General features: G+C 43.3%; 1 protein-coding gene across 1 annotated transcript in view; it reads left to right on the top strand.

Moving 5' to 3' along the window:
- Positions 1-17,244, top strand: part of zfpm1 (zinc finger protein, FOG family member 1) — a 107,672-nt gene that overhangs the window by 38,157 nt on the left and 52,271 nt on the right. Inside the window, exons 2-3 of the mRNA XM_085414947.1 lie at positions 5,977-6,123; positions 14,440-14,577. Coding sequence (XP_085271073.1) covers positions 5,977-6,123; positions 14,440-14,577 — 285 coding nt within the window. The remainder of the gene's footprint in view (positions 1-5,976; positions 6,124-14,439; positions 14,578-17,244) is intronic.

Raw genomic sequence — 17,244 nt, 5'->3', positions numbered from 1 at the left:
GGATATTTAATCGTTTAAGTAGTCTTCCTCGGGAACTAGATTTCTCTCTCTCCCTCCTGTCCCCCTCCTCTTCCCACCAATGTAAAGAAATCTTTGCTGAAAGCCGGCCCAGCTCAGTAATTCAGTTTTTAAAGCATGAGGATGGAGGAGGTGGTGGAGGGGGGTGGTTGCGGTGGCGGGAGAGTGAGGGAAGAGAGAAGGAGAGAGGGAAAAAAAACGACTTGATGAAATTCCGCTATCAGCTCCGAACCAATATGCAAAATATCTCGCTGGAAATCAAATAGCTATTATGTTTTCATTTCCACGTCGGCGTATTTGCTTAATGAAGAGGAGACAGATCAGACCGGCAGAGAGAGTCTGCAGGAGCCGATAACCGCCAACGGCTCCCAGCTATCCGCACAGAGTGACGCTCCCAGTCACTCCGCTTTTTCACCGGGAAGGAAGAAAAAAAAAGGAAAGGGGGTGGAGGGGAGGGAGAGAGAGACAGAGGGAAGGTGATGGAGTGCAAGGAATGGAGAGAGCGCAAGTGATATCGAAAGGGGACGGAGAAGAAGAAAGAGAGGTGGCGGCGGCGACGGTGGGGGTGGCGGGGATGAGAGATAATGACAGAAAGAGAAGAGGAAGTGAGAATATAAAGGAGAGACTGCAGGTTGAGATGAGTGATGAGAGAAGAGATGGAGAGAATTTGAGTTTCACAGAGAGGCTGAGGAAACAGGCTCTCAGAAAAAACCCTTTTTTCACACTGTAGCATGTTTCTTCATGAGTGTTTAGGCCTTTGATGTTCGCTATCGTGCCGGGTTCACCTCACCGCCACTGCAGCGTCATCATCAGCCTTCCAGTACACCGTGTGCCTGACTGATGGCCGCGATGGGCGTTTCCTACCTTTCTTTTCTTTTCTTTATAATTTCATCCATGGTTCTACAATAAACTTGAGCCTTACATGAGTTGATACTTTGGTGATATTTGCAGAAAATGTAAAGAATGAACTTAAACTTCCACAAACTGCTGTTGCAGTGTTACTGATAATGGACTGTTGAGGACACGGCATCGCGTCAGAGTTTCTCTTCCATCCTGTTCATGTTTTAAGCTAAATGCAATGAAAGAAGATTTGGAAATTAAAATCTCAGCAAAGGAGTGAAAGTCAGTGTGTGCTGAAGTCTCAGACGGTCAATACACAACTCAGATTCATAAACCATAACTGTGAGCGTGCTCAACCTGCCGAGTCAAATGGTTATGATAAAGATATAAAGCAGCACTATGATGAAACATACTGAGCATTGATTAACTGTTTGATTTGTGAGAAGGTTTCTATCAGTCACATTTTGAAACTGACTGTTCTGACTCATCATGCAGGTCTCACTGAAAACAGAAATACCAACTCGTTTCAGAGCATTTAGGACACGGGGGCTCTGCAGACCTGCAGGACTGTCAGCCCATGCACCGCTGTGGTCTTTTATACCCCCCCTCCCACATGCCTTTAAGTGTGGAGATGATCAATAAGTCACCAGAGTTTCAGTTTCTATTGCTTTGCTTGAGTTTGTCGTAAGCGGGCACATCAACAGACAGTGCTGCTCAGCTCTGATGCTAAAAGCTGAGGAGTACGAGCTGATTTTTATTGAAGCTGAACACGACGGATCGAAACGGCGGCCTGCGCGGACACTTCCTCCCGCGGCGCGAGCACTGATGGCGGGGACGGTGGCCTTGGAGGAGCGATAAGAGCCCACGCAGCGTCGAGGAGAGTGTTTAAAGTGCAAAGTTGATTAAAAGTATTTCCTCTGTGGTGGGTAATTCTCTTTGCTCTGATCAATAAGTGGCTCCTCTCCAGTGCGCGACTCTGTGTCAGGTACCTCAGGTTCTCCCTCTCTCTCTGAAGAGGGAGCTCACACATCCTCCTTCCCATTCTCTCCTCCTTTTCTTTCTCTAAATATCCTCTTTTAATGTTTCTCTTCACAAGTCTGTGATTTTGTGATACAAGCGCGCCTCTCTCCCTCTCCTTCTCTTGCTTTCAGCTCTAATGTATTTTTTGTGCGGCGGGTTATTAGCGTGAGAGCGGCGAGGCTTTCGTCTGTTTAATCAGCTTGTTGAGCATGCAGGTTTGATGTGTGTTGTCTCTGTGTTTAATCAGCGAGCTGCTCGCTGCAGGTTTGATGTGGACGGAGAGTTAATAAAGCAGTATCTTTGGCGCCTTCATCAGCTGCAGCACTTTGTTCTGCCTCTCCTCGCGCCTCCGAGACAGACAGCTGCGGTCTCCGTGAGGGAGCTTAAGTAGTCCTGTAGCGCCGCGTCAGTGCCGGTCCCATCTCGATGGGCGATTGGATCGCTCCTCTGTCAAATTGGGGTTGTTACTGTAATTCGGGACCTTTGCAGTGCCGTCCCAATATGAAGCTTGGTTCATCTTTTGAAATATGTCCAAACAAAAAATTTCTCACAGTAGAAAAGCAGAAGTTTGTGGTTGAAAGCAACCTGAACGATTTCTCTTTATAGAGTGCTGTTAATCATTTATTGCATAAATACCTGTGAGTGCTGAGTGAAATGTGACCATAGCATCTAGCAAAACTATTTATCAGCTTGCTCAGTTATCATGTGATCAGATAGTCCCTAATCTAATCTCTGACTTTTCTTTTTTACTTTTTGTTAAGACTCAGACACCAAGGCATCGAGAGGTTTGTCATAGTCTGCTGATAGTTTCTTTTTTGTGGAAAAGATACATATTCCTAGAAATAATTAGCTAACTTCTATGGTTCTGTTCATACAGTACGCTGTAAATAAGTCCCAGTTTTTTGTCTCTTACCTGCACAAATCATAGTTTGACTGCTGATTATTGATAGATTTGTCGATACAAAGTTTGATGATATCCTTTGGAATTCAAATACTGATAATGTATTAATAGTAAAGTTTTATTATTATTTCCAGTATTTCTGTGATAATATTGTTACCTGGTATGTGTTTGACCATGACAATCATTAACAATCTGATATCATGCCAGCTGCAGTCACTCAGTTTCAGCAGTCTCTGTTCAGAAATTTGCTGAAAGTTGGGACTCCTTGTGTTGATGCTATGATTCATTCATTTCAAAAAGTGCAGTGAAAACGCACCAGACAACTTGGTGGAACTGAACGGGCCAATCACAGTACTTTTATGCTGCAACCATCCCACATTTCTAGTGACGTGCATGTCAGTTTACGCCATAGATCACGGTGTAGGGTTTACAAAGGTTTTGCAGGTGTAATGTAGCGAGGCATAGAGGGAGATTAGGTTGAGCTGGCTGGCTCTTCAGTGGTTTCTTATGAACGCCTCTGACCTCGGTTGCACTCGTGGTTTCATTCATTTCTGCCTGCTCCGTACACAACTGCTACAAGTTTTAGAAACAAGGGTATTCATCAGTCTTTGCCAAGTGTTGAACCAAAACTCATAACACTGATCATTTAATCCAGAGCTGTTGGGGTTTGTCAGGGGAGGCTGGTGTACGAGGAACAACTTCCAGTCAGACACACACTGAGGAATTCATCAAAAAGCACTTTCAACATTTCGGGGAAAGTTTCGAGTTTTACTGGCCGGAGAGCCTCAAGTTTAAAAATGTGAACAAATGCAAGCTTCAGGGGTTTTTTTTTCTTTTTTTTTGGTCCTTCTTTAGCTCACAGCCCAGAAAAATGATGTGGCGCTGCTGGATAAGTCTCAGCTTAATTGATGTCTCTCCTACAGAGATACACATTTGGGTTATGTCTTTTTATTATTTCTTCATCTCGTGAATGAGTTCAGTCCAATTTTCTTGGATATCACGCCGTAACAATTAAAGGCTTTAACTTTAAAACTGGCAAATGAAGTAGAATGTGGTGCACTTATCACAAGACGCCCCGCTATCCTTTCTGCCAACTATCCGAGACAGGAAGAGAAGGGGACAGGGCGAATATTTCTCCTTGGATAAAAGCGGGGAGAAAGTGGAGCTGAAACTTTTTCCGCACCATTTGATGTCTGAAAGCAGTGATGCAGCGATTGATTCATTAAACCAGAGCCGTAATGAGGAAAGAAATCATAATTCAAACTTACATTTTAAACAGGAAATATAATTGGAATTTTATACAGAGGAGTCCCTTTGTACAATTATGATTAAAGGAAAATTAATTGTATGAAAATGTCCTTATAGATACTGAAAATTAGATCTAGCAAAGCTCCAGCGACACGGACCTAATTCTAAAAATATTGTGTACAGGATCGATCGCTTTTTTTCCCCTTGTCTTTCTCCTCTTTTTTTTAAAAACATTTTTTATGAAGGTCCAAATCTAGCTGTGTTAATTTTATCTGAAATTAGAGTGAACCATGCAGGCGTGGAAGTTGAAATTAGCCTAAAGATGTTTCATTTACAAAGACAGAAACACTTTGTCAGCCGGCGATTGTTTCCCAGCATTATCTCTGCCTGCTTTTAATTGCTTTGGTGAGTGAAATTAACAGAATTAGAAAAATTGCCTCTCCCTTTTTCTACAAGCTTCTTTATTCACGGGTATTGTTGTGTGCTTTGTATAGATTATAGACTCCTTTTGTTACAGTATTGTAAATATATACGCCCCCAGTCACGGCTTTAGCTCCGAAACAATCCCTCTTGCTCGTTCGACACAACCTAATGAAAATTAATTTACAACCTGTCTGGATTGAGGGAGAAATGAAAGCGGGGGGAAAAAAATCCTGGATTTTTTTTCTCTTGGTATTAATGTCAGGCTGATTTAGTTATTCAGAACCAATGTGCCCACCCTCCTTGACTTTCCAGGACATCGTCGTTATGCACGCGAGCTGTTTTCTCCCCTGGCGTTCGGTGGCATCTTAACCATTTCTGCCTCACTCTGCCGCTCGTAATCCTCTTAAAAGAAACGCTCACCCCCAGTTAATAATTCTGTCGTGGCTACCTCTCGGGGACTGAGAATGAAGCGTGTCATCGGATGCAGACGAGCATTTCTGACACTCACGGTTGAATGTGAGCATATTTCGGGGTTTGGAGCTCTTAACGTGCCGTTCAATCGTTCATCTTATAGTCAGAATATTATTAATGAAGCAATTTTAAAAAAAACTCACATTAAATCCATATTAACTCACTTCATTTTTGGATGTAATCTTCAAACGGGCTAAAATAGATCAAAAGTACTGTATAATTACTGTGGTCAGCAGGGATTATGAAACTGTAATTGATACAGATCAGCCCTGCACTAATCACTCTTTTAGCTGCAATTTTAGGTATACTGTAATTTGGCTTTAAGGTCCCCCTTGGCTTCTTGGCTATTAATCTTCTGGATTAGACCGTTCAGCGTGTCCAATTCTTGAAACCGTTTTTCAATGAGTCCAGTAAGTGGGGCTGGGGGGGCATATCTCTGTGTTTAGGGTATTTTCTTCCTTCCTGTCTACATACATCCATACAACCGTACGGAGCCTGTTAAACCTCATTTTAATTTCCACTTCTCCTGCCACTCTCGAGGCCCTCGGGAAGGCGATGAAAGCCTCGGGGTGGTGTTATTGTGTGACTGCAGACACTCTCCTGAGTGGTGTATTTTACAGACACACTTCAGGGCTTCTGTCACGCTTTGGCCAGCGAGGTAGGGGGTCACAGATCCAGTCTGAAGGAGTTCCACTGAAAAATCGACCCATTTTGTTCTGCAGAGTAAGAAAAGCGTTCCTGGAAATAATTTTTGTCTATTCTGCTCATGTCCAGTACCATATTTTTTACTTTTAGACCATATTTTGTACTGAGTAACTCGTCTGTCTGATACTCGTTGCTTTAGCTCCTCCCACTTTAATGTGGCACTGTTTCAGTCTTTTAATTGGCTGCAGAGCTCAGCGCCAGTTAATTAGTTTCTATTACTTTTATTCATCTTATTTGAGTCCAACCAGCATATTTAAGCAGATGTTGTAGATTAGACTCACATTAGACTGCTACCCTTACACTTTATGGACACATTCAGTTGTTGATTAGCCCTCTCCTCTTCCCCACAGGTTCTCTTGGGGATCTCGATGGCGGCGAGGAAAACACACCGGACAACCTGAGCCTATCAGGAGAGGAGGGCGGAGCCTCCGACCCGGACGATTCTGCAGAAGGCGACAGCTCCAGTCCGCCTCCGTACACACCATTGTACAACGAAGGTGAGAAGAAGAGCGAAACATTGAGCTCTAACAGAGGATAGTAGTACCGACATTGGTTTGTAATAAAAAAGAAGGTCAGTCTCAGACTTCCTGAGAGAACGACTGTGTTCTCTGTATGTATAATATACAGTCATGAAGACGGGCTGCATACACTTGTATTTAGTGTGGTAACCATTAGGGCTGGGCGATATATCGAGTTTTTTAAAAATATCGATATATTTTCATACGAGATATAAGATGTGACAATATCGTTTATATCGATATAGTCTATGTTACGTTATAATTATACTTGTGGAGCCGCAGGTTTGCCTCTCTTTCGTCCACTTTTGTCTCTACGCAACGTTACTCGGCCTCACCTCTCCTTCACTGAACACAACTCCCCCCTCCCCCTTAGCTTCACCTGCAGGCAATGACAAGATGAAAGCGGAATATCTCCGTTAGCGAGTTACCGTGCGTGGGGCTGGACGGCGTCAACGTGTTAGCGAGCTAACCGCGCTAACGACATGCAGCCAGGAGGGGCTGCACGGCCTAAAATCCTTTCATTTTCTCAAAAATCGACAGTGCGCCTTATGTATGAATTCTGGTTGTGCTTACTGACCGCGAACCGATTTTATGTGGTACACAGCGCTCAGCAATCTGTCAAAAAATGTTTTAATATGACTTTGCTAAGCTACGGAGCTGCACGGCTTGATGTCGGAGGATTACGGCTACCGAGGAGGAGCCTCGCGGAGTGATACGTACTGTGTGTGTATAAGGACCTGTTCAGAGACGTGGTGCGGCTGTGAAATCTGTCTCTTTGTTATTATGCTCAGCGTCTATTAGTTTACATTTTGACTGCACAATTGTGAGCTTTTTGTTATGCACAAAAACAACATTGTTTTCTTTTATTTATGGACCATGATTATTTAATAAATGCTGATAATTTATTTTTGAGTAATTTCTTCATGTACATCTACGCTGTATGTAAATAAAAGTGCCCGTGTGACATCTGGGACACAGTGTGACTAGGAACTCTCTTTTTGTTCTTAACTTATGGCTTTTAAAAAAAAAATCGAGATATATATCTTATATCGCCATCCAGCTAAAAAATATCGAGATATGAATTTTGGGTCATATCGCCCAGCCCTAGTAACCATGCACTTTTCAGTTGGTTTTCCCTTTTTTGCAAGGTCTAATTTCCAGTTTCCTTCATTTAAAATGTGAAAAAGAAAAACGAGCAGCAGCAATTAGTCTGAAACGTTTGATTTTTAAGTGATCTCTCTTTAAAACCAGCAGATGTTCATGCCCAGTGAAACAAAGAGCTCGGGACAAGTGACAAACTAGCATCGCTGCAAATGCAGTTAAGCCATTAGGACAGCTAATGTGTTACAAAAGTCTGTTTCGTGACAGGTAACCTACAAATGTACATGAATTATATTTGGAGAGCCATGCAGAGCTGCAGGCTGTGGTTCACGTGGACTTGTTTTACGTGCATAAAGATGGCGTTTGAAGACATTCGTTCTCAGCACTGACTCACACGCATCTGTTGTTTCTGCAGGTTGTTCACATGATGGAGTAATTATATCTTTTTTCAGTATAACATTAAAAAAAGCTGCTGAATCCCAATTTTCATTTGATACATTGTATTAAAGAGATATTAAAAACTTAAGATCTACTTTCTATATTTTGATTCTAACCACATGTCTGTACCATAAATATGTGTCTAGCTTTAAAAATGTTCCCTTAGTTAGCCAAAGACCTTCATGCATTAACACAGGGGTGTCAAACATGAGGCCCTGGGGTCAGCATCGGCCTGGCAAAGACTCCAATAGGTAGTACTGTTACAAAAAATCCTGCCCTGGACATGACTGCAAAACGTAGAAGTGTATTATTCAAGAGATTTGTCTGTCGTACACACACAGGGTTTTTCCACAGATGGTACAAAGATAATCTGCTGTAGAACTTTCTGCCAGCAGATCAGCTCTGCACACAAAACACGTCATCGGCCTTAGCAAAGGCTGTAAAAAAATCTGTGTTCTCACTCATTTTTAAAATATTTATATCACATTTTCCGCAATATCAGTGGCACACTTACAACATCCGTCAACAGTGAGCACCTCTTGAAGTAAAATAATCCAGATATGCAGTTTACTGGCAGTTATTAGTGGTTATTAGCAGATTAATCTCTTCATCAAGCCGTTCTTTAATCGACTGACGTCTACCTGTTATCTGTCTGCAGACGTCACCCAGAGACAATGCAAAAACTCTGCGGCACCATTTGGAGGTTGCAGCTTTCCACACACGTGTCACTCTTTTATCTCTAATATGGATAACAGATAAAAAAAAAGAAGAAGAAGAATTCTGTTGGCTTCAGTGAGTCCGCCCCTGTCGTGCACCTCTTATCCCGAGCCTACCCCCCACCCCCGCCGTGTGATAGCAGAGTTTTTCAGTCATATTCTTTTGACTTATTCGAGATTTCACCAGCTGTGTTTTTTTAATCTCAAAAATTCCTGCTCTTGTGAAATTTTGGGGGCTGCGAGTGATAAGCGTCTGCTGGTTGGCTCGGTTTGATAAACCCATGGAAATTCTGTCAGGTGCTAATCGAGACGAGATTAGAGATTAGCTCCAAGACTGTGTGTGTGTGTGTGTGTTTGAGTTGAGGGGTGGGTTATGTGTGTAATAGATTGTATAAGACGAAGATGAGGGAAGTCAGGCATACTGCACATGTGAGGAAGTTTGTCTGTCCATGGCAACCTTGCTTTGTGTACTTGTTTCTCAGTTTTTTTGTGTGTTTTTTAACCCCTGCTTGCACACACACACACACCTTCCCTCTCCATCACACTGTTGATTTACTCCTCTCTCTCTTCTCTGGGGTTCCTCAGTTGCCCAGCGCTGCCATTATCAGTTCTCTGTAAATCAGCCATGTTTGACGAACCTGCTCTTTCAACCTGGGATCAATACCAGGTCGTTATCTGGCCAGCGCTGGCTAATAAAGGCAGGGCCTCTTATCCACCATCTGGAAGAGAGAGCGAGAGAGACACACACACACAGACACACACACACTGGTGATAACCGCCCTGATAACTTTAGCAAGAAAAACACATTCTAGCAGTAACAGGACCGAGCACTCTGTTCTCTCCATAACACCCCGTCTTTTCAACCTGACAGCCAGAGCCAGTAATATTAATGCTGATACAAAGAAGTGCTGCACACAGACACACACTTGAGCATCTGTTTGGTACATTTCTCTCTGTTGTGGTGATATTTTTTTTCCCTTTCCCTCCTCTCTCTTCTCAGAATTGCTCTATAGTTGCAGCGACCCACAGAAACGAGCAAAGTTCCTTTTTTCATAACAAGGCAATCATTTTTATACATCACAGGAAGCCCGATAACATCCACTTCTGGGCTGATAAGGAAGTAATGTTACCTCCTTTTGACCTCTAATTGTCATGCCCTCATTTGAGCCAATCAGAAGGATTTTTGTAAACTGTTTTTTTCTTCTCTTCTTTTCATCAGAATCTGATTAGCGGTGATAGAGAAAAGTGTGTGTGATGCATAAACGGACGTAACTGAGGCGGCGCTCTCCGCTGGTTTCATTTCAAGGAACGGCTCGGGGCGTTGACAAAAACTAACTTTCAAAGGATTAAAAATATTTTAACATAAAGATAAAGTTGATTGATGCATGTCAAACAGACAGAAAGGAAACAAGCATGTAATTGTCACTTTTTGTGTTTTCACATACTTCCTCCTTTCCTTTCTTGTTTTATTTTGAAGGGAAGTTCTGCACTTCCTGCTGTTGTCTTTTTTCTCCTTCTTTCCTGATCGTCTCACCTGTTTTGTTTATTGTTTTTTTCGTTACGCTTGTATTTCCGCTTCCGTTTGAAGCAGCTTTGGGAGTTTTTCTGGATTACTGAGTTTTTAGCAGTGTTTCTGTTTTGACACACAAATCTTTACATCATGAGGATGTGCTGCTTCCCAGCTTCACCTCCCTGTGGATGGATGGACGTGGATGACTACAGTGTTTACGTTTAGTTGAAAAGACATGAGAGGACCGCTGATAGCACTTAGCTTTTAACACACTGCTTCATGCATTGTGCTTCCACTCCAGGACTTTTATCTATTTATTTTTAATGTATCATAAACATTTGAATTGATTTAAAATGTTCTGAGGGACAAATTTAGTCTAGATTACTTCTGATTGGATCACGTCCAAACTCCTCCCACCTTTCTACACAACTTGTCTCTCCAGAATATTTTCATCTTTCATCATATTTTCATTCACATTGGTTTTTATTTAGTTATTGTCTTGTTTTTGTTGAGGGGGGAAAAAGTCGCTGACAAAAATGATGACAAATAGTTTTGATCAAAGATATTAACACTGTTTAGAAGGATTGAGAAAATTAAATCTAAGCTCGAGGAACAACAACACACTTTCAAGAGTAGCCCACGTTACCATCTGCGGTGCATGTCTTTGACACTGCCCCCTGGTGTGGACCGTTTTTTAGGTATCCCCTGCTGCAACCTTACAGTTTTTTCTGAATGCTTAAACCCTGACTGTGATTCCTGTAGCACAATCTCTAAAACTATTCAGACTTATAGCAAAACCACTCACTGAGTTTGCAAAACTAAAAGCACAAAAACTGCACAACACTCAATTACCAAATTTCCAACACACTCCTAGCAAAAGTATACACATGTATGGCTATCATTAACACTAATTTGCCAACTGTCTGGCACACTTTCACATGTGAAAACTTTTTTAGATAATTAGTTCACTTTGCAATCAGCCTAAGCACTATAATACAGGTAAGCTGTGTGTGCGGAGTACAATGGAGGGAGCAGAAAGAGTGAGAAGTAGAGGAAGCCGAGGAAGAGGACGTGGAGGTGAAGAAGTAGGATGAAGAGGATGACAAGGACAAGGAGGGGCAAGAGGAAGATGAGGAGGGGGGAGAGGAAGATGAGGAGGGGGGAGAGGAAGGGTAGGAAGAGTAAGAAATAGAATTGCTGATGACATCAGAGCTACAATAGTGGACCATGTAATCAACCGTGGAATGACCCTGAGGGTAGCTGGCCAACGGGTCCAGCCTAACTCGAGCCGCTACACTGTAGCAAGCACCATAGGGACATCTTGAAATGAGAATCGGTTAGTACAGTCACTTCGCACTAAGATTTGTAGCACTGCCGTATGCCAATGAGAAACACACCAATACCATTGATGTAAAAATACTGAAATTGTTACTTTACAGAATTGCTAGATGACCAGATGCTGGGGCAGAGGAAGCATGTTCACTGCAGACCAAGTAACCCATATAGTCATTATGGCGATTGCAAATAATCTTATACTTGGAAATAAACACTTGTGTTTGTTTTGATGTGTGTGAATAAACACCAGTACTTGAAGTTTGGATCCCTCTATGCTTATGGATCCATGACAGAAGTAGCTCAAACTGACATAGCCTACCTTGTGCACAGAGAAAGCAAAAGCCAGATGTGTTTTGTATTCATACCATCAGTGTGCAGTTGGCGCATTGTGTGCTTAGTAGATGATGGCTTGTGTGTACTGTTTGATACGGAAACACCATTTTTACGAAGGTGTGAAGAGTTAATCTAGCTGTGTTTGCTTTTGCAAGAGAACTACAATGTTTTGATTATTGGGTGACAGGTTTTCTTATTTGTGTGAAGAGTTTTGCAAAATTAGCCAATAGTTACAAAAAATGTGCTTAAGCAATCAGAAAAAACTGTAATGCTGTCTGTAGGAGATTAGCTTCAGCTTGAAGCATGTGTAAATAAGTTGCTCTTTATGTGGGAACTTCCTATTTTTGTCTCTGTACGTGCATTATCGATCGTCTTCGGAGGAGTGCTGGCGTGCAGCAGCTCTGTGGATCCAGTGTGTTCAGTGACGGACGGCTGCAGCTGCTGCTTTCTCAGGACACTTTCATTCCTTCCACCAACACGGAGACTGTCTGAGTGCATTAGTTGGACCTTAAACACGAGGGGAGGATGTGTCAATAAACAGGCGACACCATTATAATTATGGCTGTTGTAACTATCAGGCAGAAGCGAGACAGAAGACTGTAGAAGTTAGGAGGCGAGGGATTGTTGGGTGACTTTGCCCTGCAGGTGTGACAGAGGAAGTTCAGCTTATCAGATTGATGGAGACTGTCTCGCTGTTGGGGGGGAGAGAGGTGGGAGGGGAGGTAGGGGGGGTGAGGGGAAGAGAGAGGGGGGGGGTTGGCAGAAAAGTGTCTGTCGACTCCTCCTGATACCTGCCTCCCTGTCTGAGATGATATGGGAGATAATATTGATAATATTAAACGCAATAACTGTGTCTCCAGCTCCCCTCCCTCGCTTCAGCCCCTGCAGGATAAAATCAATGTGCCATTCAATGTGATTTATAGCTGAAAATAATGGCACTGTTTAGGCGGGGGTGTGAGTGGGGGAGGGGGACGCGGCGTGTGTGTGTGTGTGTGTACAGTATGTCTTGGCTGAGTGTTTGCGTGTGGATATGGTTGAAAGGTGGACGTGACGTGAAACTGGATGTGCATCCTGTGTGTGTGTGGATTTATTTGACGGTGCACATCCACCCAGCCTCTCAACTGTTACATTAATAATGGCGGTGTGTGAGGGCATCACGTGGTCACGAGGCGTTTATGGCTGGTATCGATCGGGTGCTATCGCTGTTTATCGGAGCGGGAATGCAAGGGTAAACACGGCCTTTGTGCAGACAGCTGAGGCGTTATCGGGGTGGAGGGTGAAGACGGGGCGGGATTTGGGGAAGGGGAAAGAGATAGGAAAGGAGAGGACAGAATGAGGAAGAGAAAAGGAGCTGTGAGGACGACGATTCAAAACGTGCAGTCGTGGGGAAGCTTCATTAAAGCTTTGTGCTCTTCCAGTTAATTCACACTGGGAGAAGTTGAACTAAAGCAAAAGCAGAACTTGGGAGGATTTTGTGTTTGTTAACCAAAGCTGATCAGAAAATGTCTTTGAAATAAAAAGAGAGACTCATTCATGGTACACTGACCTTTTTCTCCCCCGTCCCTGCTTATGGTTTGTAAATTCATGCACACGCAGAATCAAATACATTTTTAAAATTGTAAAGTGTTCAAAATACTCTAAGTTTATTTCCGCATTAAAAATAGAAGTAAGAGCCACTTGGTGAGGTGTGTTCCAGTACCCACTTGTTCACAAGTCATACAGAAACCAGACCAGTAAGAAAAAACCCAGAGTGGGGGGTTTGCCACAAGCAGGATTACTCAGTGGGCTCGGTCACTTTGGAACTATTATCAAACCAATTTCCCTGAACATGCGTTAATAAATGTAAATAATCTACACTTATGACTAATCGATGCATAATCTCTTCGTGAGAATATTTTAGTTTTACAAATTCAGAATCATTCGTTTCTTTCATGTTCTAGAAAGACTGGCCAGCTTCAATCACTTTGCATATCATCGTGAATGAGCGGGGCTCTCTCCTTCATATCATATGTCACAAAAAAGCGAACAGGTGCTTTGCAATGAATTTAAACTGAACTGAATATTGAGATGTTTGCGATCTGGTTCCATGCAGTCAGCTTTTGAGTCACTCTAACCCTTGGCCTGATGATGGTGTAAGAGCAGAGAGCAAGAAGAGAAAGATCTTCAGGTCAGATAGTCTGAAGAGCTGTGATGTAACTATTAATCTAATCTAACTAATCATGAGTCCCGTTAAGAAGAAGGGACAGAGCGGCCCGATGAACTGCCCGATACTGGCTGCACAGGCAAAGTTCAGGGTTCACATATCTCTGGATAAACACACACACATGCAGATACTCATATTGAAGCATGCACACACACACACCACCTGCAGAAGCGCACATCTTTGATCAGTGAGCAGGAGGCTGTGTAATCAGCTTGATCAATGGCAGGGATATCAGCAGTGATTACAGGAACACAGCCAGCCTCAGTCTCTGCTGAGGGTGACAGGCCTGCGGGAGGAGATGGAAAGATAGAGGAGGAAAAGAGGAGTACATAAGACGGAGACCCACCTACATTCAGTGAAAGAGAAGTGGAGGGAAGGGTGGATGAGGAGGAAATGGAAAGCTGCTGGGAGAAGATTTAGGAGAGCGAGAAAAGTAGCAGCGATGAAGGTGAAGATGTTGAGTCTTTGATTCTCCTGAGTTGTAATGAAAATCAAAGGGTCCATCTCTGCATGGCGAGGGGTTGTGTTACACGGCGAGGGAAGCCTTTGATCAGCAGACGGGAACGACGGCTTCCAGACACACACTCACATACGTACACACACACAGGTTTCAGTCAGGGTGTTTGTTTTAATCGCTAGTTTTTCTGTTGTGTATCTAGAGCCCAGAACGCAGGACTCGGGAGGAGGCCCGGATGATAAAGACGTGGAAGGGGAGGAGCCTGCATCGACGCACAGCGGAGCAGAGGAGGAAGAGGAAAGGGAGGAAGAGCAGGAGGTTTTACATTGGAGGGGTCCAGGTCAGTACACATGCAAGATTTCCATCACTGAGTTGCAACAGAGCTGTGAACTCTTGGTCTGACGAGTCCCGTTGTTTTTCTTCAGTTAGATAAACATCGCGGGAGGTTTCAACAAATCATATCGCTCAAAAAAAATCTTATTTGCTTCAGAAATGACAGTAACTGCTCGTGCAAAAAGGCTGTCGGGAACGGGCTTTTCACAGTTATTCTTCGCTTTCAAATTCAGTCACGCTAATGTGCAATAAATTAAACGAGCCTTTTTCACAGAAAGCGTTTTGATATGTAACAGGATTCGGTGGTGCACAGCAATGGCTGCTGTTTCCTACGATGACAGTAACATTATGAATCATTAATTCAATTTGGAGGAAAACCCACCTGACACCAGAGACCGGCCAGTGCTAACAAAGCTTTATAGGGAGAAAAATAAACCAGTATAATCAACATATTCCTCAGAGCTCAGCTGGTAATCAGCTGGCCTGTTATCGCAGTAATGTTAGCTGATTCCCCCAACTGTCTTTTACATATTAAACACAATAAAGAAGGTTAGCATATGTGTGAGTCCATTTTACTCACACTAGTTTCTGTCATTCTGTCTGTCACGAGTGTGTGTGTGTGTTAATATACAGCAAAACTTTCCCAATGAGTAGTAAGTTATCTGAAACCACAGTTGGACAGATGTGACCCCGAACATCTGTAATCCTGCTGAGTTACAGCTGACTAACACGGACCTTAAAGACGTTTCAGAAACAGGAACAATTCTTTGTTTCAAAATAACACATAGAAAGATCAGAACAGGCCAACAGTGACCGGAGGTGTCAGTCTCACACCTACAGATACTGTAAATGTGTGTCTGTAGTTGGTTCAAAATTAGTCTGGGGTGCTTTTTATTCCATCGATTGACAGTGACATCACGTCTGCAACACTAAAGTGAGGAAATCCGAAGTTGTTGTGGACTTTTTTGAAAAGCTGCAACACCACAAGCGTCCCCGCTAACTCACTTCTGGAAGCTGTATGTTTGTCAGTGCTTGTAAGGTTAGACAGATGAAGTGATCGTCACTGCTCTTGAATTTATTTTATGGTCATTTACGATGGCATTGGTTCATAGTCAGTCAGAAACAGTTTCATAGAGATCAAAATGAATGTAATTCGATGGCTTTCTAATAGGGCAGGGCACATAGAGGTGTGGTCGTTTTTGCCTGTTGGTAGGTGGACAACATGATGATGTCATAATATCTGTACCTGTGAGCCCAGTTTGGCTGATCCTGATCCTGGAGGAGTTTGTGGGCAGATATTATAGTAAGATATTACAGCGTGGTGCAAAAACACTCTGGTTTGGTCTTTATGGACATTTCCTCCTTAATACCAGCTGTGCAGTCGGTGAATTCTTTTCTTACTCACCAGCTTGGATTTTAATAAAGATTAAAGTTGGCTTTAAAAGCACGGCTGCTTTGATTGGCCAGTCCCAGTGACCTCCAACGTCATACTGAGAAACTCCAACCAACTAACCATCATTTGAGCTCTTCACGTGTTCATGAGTGGATCGGCCAAACTCTGTATGCGTTCAGACGTTCTTTAGTCACTTGTCGCAAGGCTCTTTCAGGGTCCATTGTGTTGTTCTGCAGGGGAGATGTGGATGTGACAGGCTGGGGGAAAATTTATTCAAGTCGTAGCAAAAACACACACACACGGCTAAGAGAAGATAACAAGTAAATCGCCATAATTTTATTATTTATTTCCCCTCTTATCGAGGTTTGTTTGGTTATTTATTTCTCTCTGTCCATTGTCTTCAATGAGTTAAACAATGCAAGAAGATTACCACACTATCTCGCATTATTTCCTTTTCAAGCTGCACACGTTTTATGTACGTTTGTGCATGTAGTGCCGAGTGTGTGTTTACGGGTGTGTTTGTGTGTGCGTTTTAATTCCTCTGCTGGGGAAGAGAGGATGTGTTCATTATCGTCCTGTCCCAGCCTTGTCCCTTTAACAGTAATTGGAGCGATATTAATTGCAGCGTGGTGGCTGGTTGATGGTAGCACCATGATGCTGCACTGATACGGCCCTTCTTTCTTTCTTTCTTCTTTTTTTCTCTCTTCCTCTCCTCCTCACAAACTAACTGCCGGGTGAGTAAGACGGGGGAGGGAGGGGATGAGGAGGAGGGGTTGGGTGAGAGAGTAAGGGAGAGAGATAGCCCCTCTATCAGCTCCGGAGCAGGCGCTGTCTTTATCAGGAGCACGATTGGCAAAAAGGAAACTTTGACCGGTCTGAATTTTTCTCTTATCGTCAAGCCCCCCTCCCCCTTCCTCCTCCTCCTCCTCTCCACCTCCCCTTCCTCCCTCCCTCCATCCATCCACCTTCCCTTCCTATGGTCTCTCCATCACCACTAGTCCCTCCCTCCTCTCCATTCTCCACCTCCTGGGGAGCGTGCATCTCTCACTCTTTTCCCTCCATCTTTTCATTGTTTCTTCTTCTTCTTTGTCTTGCATGTCACGGCCGGACTGGAGTCGCTGTCAAGCACCGCTCCTGTTCGTATGAAACATTCGTCATGTATGGGACATGGGATGCTGAGAAGAGATGTGTGCATGGAAATCAACAGGGGTTTGGGCATTCCACTTGTTCCTCCCAGTTTTACCTTTTAGACATTCCTGGAACCGGAAGCTTTTAATCTGA

Source organism: Rhamphochromis longiceps, linkage group LG7 (genome assembly GCF_057381845.1).
Source record: "Rhamphochromis longiceps isolate RC_006_pf linkage group LG7, R_longiceps_female_GT1.1, whole genome shotgun sequence".
Lineage (NCBI taxonomy): Eukaryota > Metazoa > Chordata > Actinopteri > Cichliformes > Cichlidae > Rhamphochromis > Rhamphochromis longiceps.
This window is presented reverse-complemented; position numbering and strand designations above follow the sequence as displayed.